This window comes from Harpia harpyja, chromosome 9 (genome assembly GCF_026419915.1).
Source record: "Harpia harpyja isolate bHarHar1 chromosome 9, bHarHar1 primary haplotype, whole genome shotgun sequence".
Lineage (NCBI taxonomy): Eukaryota > Metazoa > Chordata > Aves > Accipitriformes > Accipitridae > Harpia > Harpia harpyja.
The window spans coordinates 40,330,808-40,337,940 of NC_068948.1; the positions used below are offsets into that span (position 1 = coordinate 40,330,808).

The 7,133-nt window shown below is 48.5% G+C and overlaps 1 protein-coding gene across 1 annotated transcript; it reads left to right on the forward strand.

Annotated features, from left to right (window-relative positions):
* Positions 1 to 461: 461 nt before the first annotated feature.
* CLDN5 (claudin 5) lies at positions 462 to 4,358 on the forward strand. The gene has a single exon (XM_052797452.1). It carries the CDS (start codon positions 570 to 572, stop codon positions 1,218 to 1,220), a length of 651 nt encoding a protein of 216 aa, XP_052653412.1. The 5' UTR covers positions 462 to 569; the 3' UTR covers positions 1,221 to 4,358.
* Positions 4,359 to 7,133: the final 2,775 nt, after the last annotated feature.

A 7,133-nucleotide genomic window follows, 5' to 3' on the forward strand; every position in this document is an offset into this window, starting at 1 on the left:
TGATAATCAGCACGTCCATACTGCTGGGTGCCTGCATTGTCAAGACCTCTCCGAAGGTCTGGCTGTGGACAATATCAGTAAGTCGGAAATACACAGATAACGGCGCTAGGAGGAAGAAGTCTGAGCGGCCGAAATCCGGGACGAGGTTCCTCCAGCCCCGCGCTTAACTGGGAGCGGGCAGCGTCCCTGCGGGCTCCTCCCGCGGCGGGGGGCCGGGGCGAGCAGAAGGACGTTTCCCCGGCTCCGGCGGGAGCCCCACGGCAGCCGCGAGCAGCGGGGGGGGGACCCCACGCCCCCGCGGCGCAGCCCCGGCCGCGGGCCTTGCTGCCGCCCGCCCGCCCACCGCTGGCCGTGCGAGCCCCCCCCTCCGCGGGGAAGGGAAGGGCAGGGCAGGGCCGGGCCGGGCGGGAGAGAGGGGGGGCGGTGGGAGGGCGCCCTGCGGCTCCTCATATAGCCCTGCCCGGGGCCGGCGGCGCTCAGAGCCGGATCGGCAGCTGCCCGGGGGCAAGTGGTGCAGAGCCGGCGCGCCGTCCTTTCTCCGGAGGCTTTGGTGGGACAGCGGCAGCAGCATGACTTCGGCGGCGCTGGAGATTTTGGGACTGGGGCTGGGCATCCTGGGCTGGGTGGGAGTGATCCTGGCCTGCGGGCTGCCCATGTGGCAGGTGTCGGCCTTCATCGACGTGAACATCGTGGTGGCGCAGACCATCTGGGAAGGGCTGTGGATGAACTGCGTGGTGCAGAGCACGGGGCAGATGCAGTGCAAGGTGTACGACTCCATCCTGGCGCTGCCGCCCGAGGTGCAGGCGGGCCGGGCGCTCACCGTCATCGTGGCGCTGCTGGGGCTGGTGGCCCTGATGGTGACCGTGGTGGGCGCGCAGTGCACCAACTGCATCCGGCCCGGCAAGATGAAGTCCCGCATCGTGATCGCCGGCGGGGCCATCTACATCCTCTGCGGGGTCCTGGTCCTCGTCCCGCTCTGCTGGTTCGCCAACATCGTCATCAGCGACTTCTACGACCCCACCGTGCCGCCGTCCCAGAAGCGGGAGATGGGGGCCGCGCTCTACATCGGCTGGGCGGCCACGGCCCTGCTGCTCTTCGGGGGCTGCCTCATCTGCTGCTGCTCCTGCTCCCAGCGCGACGAGACCTCCTTTCCCGTCAAGTACTCGGCGCCGCGGCGGCCCACCTCCAACGGCGAGTACGATAAGAAGAACTACGTCTGAGCGGGGCCGCCCCGCTCCCCCGGCCCTGCGGGGACACGGACAGACGGCTGCGAGCCGGCGCTGCCGCGCTCCGCCGGCCGGCACTCGGCACCGCGCCGGGAACGTCTGCGGTGAGCTCCGGCGCTCCCCTGCCTAGAGTCTCTTCTTAACGGGGACCCCCGTAAAGCGGCAGCCCTAGGCAGGGCAGCGCCCCGCCGCCCGCCAGCCCGGCTCCCCGGCGGGTCTGGCCGCTCCGCTGCGGGCAGCGCCGCGCTCGGCGCCGCCGGAGACCCGGTACTCACCGCCCGCGGTTCCGCGGCGAGCAAAAACCTCCGCGGCCGCACAGCGCAGCCGAACCAGCGTCTCCCCGGCCCGGGGCAGCGGCGGGGGGGGAGCGGGGGGGAGAACGGAGGAGCCCGGGCGAGCCGCGGCGGCGTCTGCCGGGACGCCCCGTCCGGGCTCCGCCGCCGCCGCCGCCGCCTGCCCGCCCGGTTCCCGGCCCTTCCCCGGTGTTACCCTGAGAGACTTGTGAGTACTTTCGCGCCCGCTCTTGCTGCTGGTGCCTCTCGGGGCACCGCCTGGCTGGTGGGACCGGGCCGTCGGGTGTGCACTGTCGCCGAGGAGAAGCTTCCCTTCTTTTCTCTCCTGAGAACGTGGATCTGGCTGTTCCCGCTGGGACTTTCACCGGTTAGGGGTTTTTTATTCTATTCGGGCAACTAAACTAGGGATTCTGTCTAAAGCATGATACTAACCTTGGTCCTTAATCCCACAGGCAAGTAACTGTTTGGAGAAGGGTATTTGATTGTCTTGATAAGCGCATTCGTCTGTGTGTCTGAGACCTCTGAAAGGTATTTCAGGTAGTTGCAGTTGTTCAGTGGAGTACAAACCAGATTACACTAGGTGGCCCCTTGAGGTTCTTCATCCCTTCTCCTTCATCAGCTTCTATTCTGTTTTTACTTGAATATGAACTCATTGCCAGAATTACTGGAGGACTAGATTCAAAGATTGCCATCTTTGTATGTCTGGCTCCAGCGGGGCCTCCTCTGCATCCTCTCATCTGCACTACAGGAGACTGGAAACACACAAATTGCCTCAGATGTTGATGGTTGGCGGTATGGATGGCTTTCATGGCCTTCTTGCCAAGCCCCGCTTGCTGCCAGTTTTGAATTGTGTGTTCAGTTGGATGTGCACTGGGTTGGCTCCTCACCATAATTTTGTTAACATGTGCTTTCCTTCATTTACCAAATTGGGCAAAGAAATCGCTAGAAGAGTTTTACCAAATATCTTGACTGAGACTTTATGCAGGCTAATCAGGAGATCTGCAGTCATGGCTCTCACAGCTCTCAGCTCCTCCATATTGCGCTGGTAACACTGCGCAGACTGGAAGGAAGATGCTCTGGGTAACATAACTCTCATTTTCTGAGCTTGACACCTGCTAAATAAACTTTGCCACAGCCTGGAATATTAGCATACACCTTTCCATTCTACACTGCAGAGACAAACTTTTTTAAAAGGAGGGGTTAAGGGGTGGTGCGATACTTTTCCACGAGAATTGCTTGTACTTTTAAATCAACACAGAATTCTGCTACAGACCGTGGCAGCATCTGTATTGCCATAAGATTTCTGCCAAGAGTTAGCGAGGAAATGTGCTGTTTATATTCCTCAAAGCACAGCGCTACAACCTCATGGGTGCCTCACAACCACATAGCAATACAGTGCACACCTAACCTGAGCATTAACTCTTACAACTTTCTGATAACGCCGAGACTTATGGACTAAGCACAACTGGGTTTGTGACAGATTTACATCGACTGTGTTCTTGCCTTGCTTAGCAAACTTAAAACCCCGGTGGTATCAATACGTACACAGACCTGAATAAGAGACTAAAGCCTTGCCTCTGCAAATTTTGATGTTGAATATTGAGCATGATTCACCCTTTTAAAGATAATTGCTTTTATTTTTAAACATATAAATTGCAGGGTCTGAGCCCATCAGAGAATACAAAAGCAGAGCAATATGTCTAGAACTAGTGTTGTTCTATAAAGAGGTGCAGTTCTTATACTGTCTGCATTTAAATAAAAGCTATAATATTGTTGTTATGATGTGATATGTAGTTTTGGTACAAGAATGAAATATTCCGTATTTCATCATTGCAACTTTTTTTTTAAACAGTGTAACCTTGTAAACTGTAAATGTATTTAAATGCATATATTTTGCAAGAAATCTACCAAAGTTGGCTTGTTATGTGGTTTGGTGCCTTTATTTGTTTCATGGTTACTTTCTTTTAGATGATAATGTCCAACTGTTTGTCACCCAGCCCATAGACACACTACACCCTCACTCAGCTCTCTTGTGTCTAGCAAACGAGTCAACAAATATTAGCCCAAATCCTGGACCTCGCTCTCTCTTGTCTCAAATTCAAGAACTAAAAAACAACCCCCACCAACAGACATGCCTGCATGTGTATCTGTACTGTAGAGCCTTCAGAAGTGCTGCGGGATTTGGGCTCTGACCAAAAGATGAAATCTTTCTGGGCAGTGCATCACTAGCATTTAAAATCAAATCAAAACGGGTGTCTTGGGGAGAGGGAGGGAAACGCACATCTGAGAAGGGAAATTTTTTAACAAGCCAAATTTCTTGATATGTAGCTTTGTGTCACAGCAGGGCTGGATCCTCTTATAACCAAAATCTGAAACAATTATACAACAAGACCTCTTGGAAGAAGCCAGCGCTAACTGTGTATGTACTAGTAAACACAGCATCATCCTACTGAAAAGATAACTCACTGCTGGTGTAACCAGGTTTTGCTGAGGTCAGTGGGGCAGCGCCCAACAATACTAGCAGGAAGTAGGGCCCATTTTAAAAAATATTTTCATATTTAATCTCATCCTTCGGTATACTTACTTGTTGCTGTGCTTTAAAAAAATAACCCGAGAGAATGCTGTTATTGACGTCACTGGCTTCAGGGTAAAAGTCTTACTTGGTTTTTGCTATGTTTTGTTTTCCAAGAGCAAAGACCTAGTCCTGAACTTTAAGACTTGGAAGTGCTCAGGATCAGGCCTGAACCTCATCCCAATGAAAAAAGAAATCTATAGCACTTGTTTACTATTTTTATTTTGTATTTATGATTTCACATAAAAATAAAAACATCTAAACCAATCCCTGAACAGGGTTACTGTTTTTTTGTGAAAGGCATGGGATTGTTTGGGCTCAGGAAGACAGGTTGTGTCATTGGTGCCCAAAGGGCAACCTTTACCTGGGCTACCTTTGGGGGGGAGAGCTGGGTCACCTCTGGGGAAGAAGGAAGGACTGCTCCTTTGCAGAGCAGTCAGCATCTCAGCTCTCCACTGAAGCCTCAGACAAAAGAGCAAGTACTGGTGGTTGGTCTTGTGATGTGAGTACATTAGGAAGTGGAGTGTGAGTCCCAACTATTTTGAGAACAGCTCTAAGCATGAAGCTTTTTAAGCTTTCAATTCCTACACGTTTAAACTAAAAGGAAAAAAAAACCACTGCACCTTGGATCAGTCCTGATCTGACCTGATACCCTAATCCTTTCTGCCACCCATTTTTTTTTAAAAGTGCGTTCAAGCTGGGCAAAAACATTTTCACAGATGTGTCAGAACAGAACCTGTGAAAAAAATGGCTGTTAAAGGAAACTATAGAGGCTAATGGGGAAATTTGCCTAAGTTGTATGACTGCCAGGAAAGTCTTTCAATATTTTGCAGTTTTTTGTTTTTTTTATTAAAGATTTTCAAGCTTTTCTAACAAACTGTTGCTTTAAAAATGAAGCAAAAACATCTTCAAAGACTTCATTTTGCAGCATTCTTGCCAGCTCGGTTGAGATTAACAAAAGCTCCTTGCCACCCTCCCATTGCTATGCACATGCTGAGCTGGAAAAAGGGTGTTTGCCGGCTTGGCCTTTGTCCTGCTAAACGAACCATTTCATAGTTATGAATTTGAAAGTAACCTGCAGTTCATACCCTGCAAATCTGGTTAAATCCTGTCTGTGCAAAGAAGGGAAATGCACCAGGCAGAGGGAAAAGGAAGCGCAATCAGTCACGTTTGCTGCAGGATGTTTAAGGAAATATTTCCTTTTCCTGTACAATGATGTTTGTTGGGCATCTGCTCTTTGGAACATACTGAAACGTTTTACTCTTGGAGTGAGAAACCACTATAACTCCAGATTTTTATTGATAAATCTATTCCCTGATCAAATATTATGCAGGGAATTTGCTCTTTTTCCTTGGCCATCTTTCAAACCACAAATGCAGGTTTTTCTTAAACCTACTTTCCTCAAACTGAGACTGCTCTATATACATCTGTAATGCTAAATGAGAATCCTGCCTGTCAGAAGCCATATGCCACATACAAATACCATATTCATGCATATATTCAGCAATAATTAATGCAGTATTCAGCATCAGATGATACCCACAATGCATGATTTTTTTGTTTTGTATACTAAAGAAGAAAACAATTAAGTACATGTGTTTGAGGATTTGCTTTTGTAAGTCTGCTTGGTAAGACACAGCAAATTATTTCTGCTATATTAGATTAATTGGGAGATAGCAGGTAAATTCTCATTTCAGGTCCAATATTGCATTTGTTTTACCTGTAGACTAATTGTGATAGGATAAATCATTCCAAAAGCAGAGCCTCAACAGGGCCTCATATTTATATTTTGGAAGTAACTGAGTTCTATCATTCTTATTTTGATCAGACCTTTGTGCGTGTGCATGTGTGTGCGTGCGTCTGTTCCAGACTGTTCCTTGCTGATTCTCTGCAAGAACTAGAAAACCCCTTCTTCTTCCTACCACAACCTTCGGTTACAAGAAAAGGACAATTTCAACCACTGCGTCATTGATAAAACCTCCCATAGCAACCGTGAAGGCTTTACAGTTGCTTGGATACACAAGCCTTGCTTCACCTTTTCTTTTTCTTAAACGCAGATTGAGACATTCTGCCATGAATCAATTTAACAGTATCCTTTGTCTGTGGCGTTTTGGGATTCTATTTACAACCCTCTTTCCAAAGCTCACCGTGTAGCTTTAAACCAAAATCTAGCAAGTAAAGGTAGTGAGTAGTAGGGCTTAATGTGGAAGCACATGTGTTATGTCGAAGGCATCTGCCCAGGGCTCATGCCTATCTTCTCATCATGCTCAATTCCAGCTGCACCCTGGCTACTCTTACGTTGCCCTGAGGTATATAGCTCTGCCTCACTGAAACTGTCACCTACTGTTTGGGTTGCTGATCACCCCAAGATATTCAGAACCCAGAGAGTGTGCCAAGCCTATCCTACAGTAATTGCAAAAGAATTGTCACAACTGATTGTACGTGTTATGGTCTTGATTACTTCAATGCACAGTCACAGACATCCTCTCTGCCTCTTATTCATACATGCATACACAGGGAGATTCACATAGTCCTTTACAAGTTTGTAAAATAAATGCAGTATTGCACATTCATATTTTGACAGACACTTGAACTGGGTAGATCCTATAGTCACTCTCACCAGTACCACTTAAATAAACTCAGGATAATGGGGGAGCATATTGCAAAAACTTTACCACTTAAAACGTGAAAATACTCAACCAGTGAGGGTCTGTTTTAAAAGCTATCTAGGAAAATGAATACATCAATGAACTTAGATGTTAAGTAGCCTGAATATAATTAACTGATGCATTTACTGAACTACTGGCTTTAGCTTTTTGTTTTGAGAGCAATGGGATCACACAGCATGGGGAACTGTACATACAGCACTGATATTCTTAAAGCAAAAGAAGAGTGAGCCTTAAAACTACTATCTAGCTGTTTTGGTTTCAGTCTACAAAAGGAAGAAAAACACACCTCACTCCATGACCAGCAGAGTTGTCAACAAGGAACATCAATCTCATGACTTTAATATAGGAGAGTAAATTAAGAGAAGACCTCCAA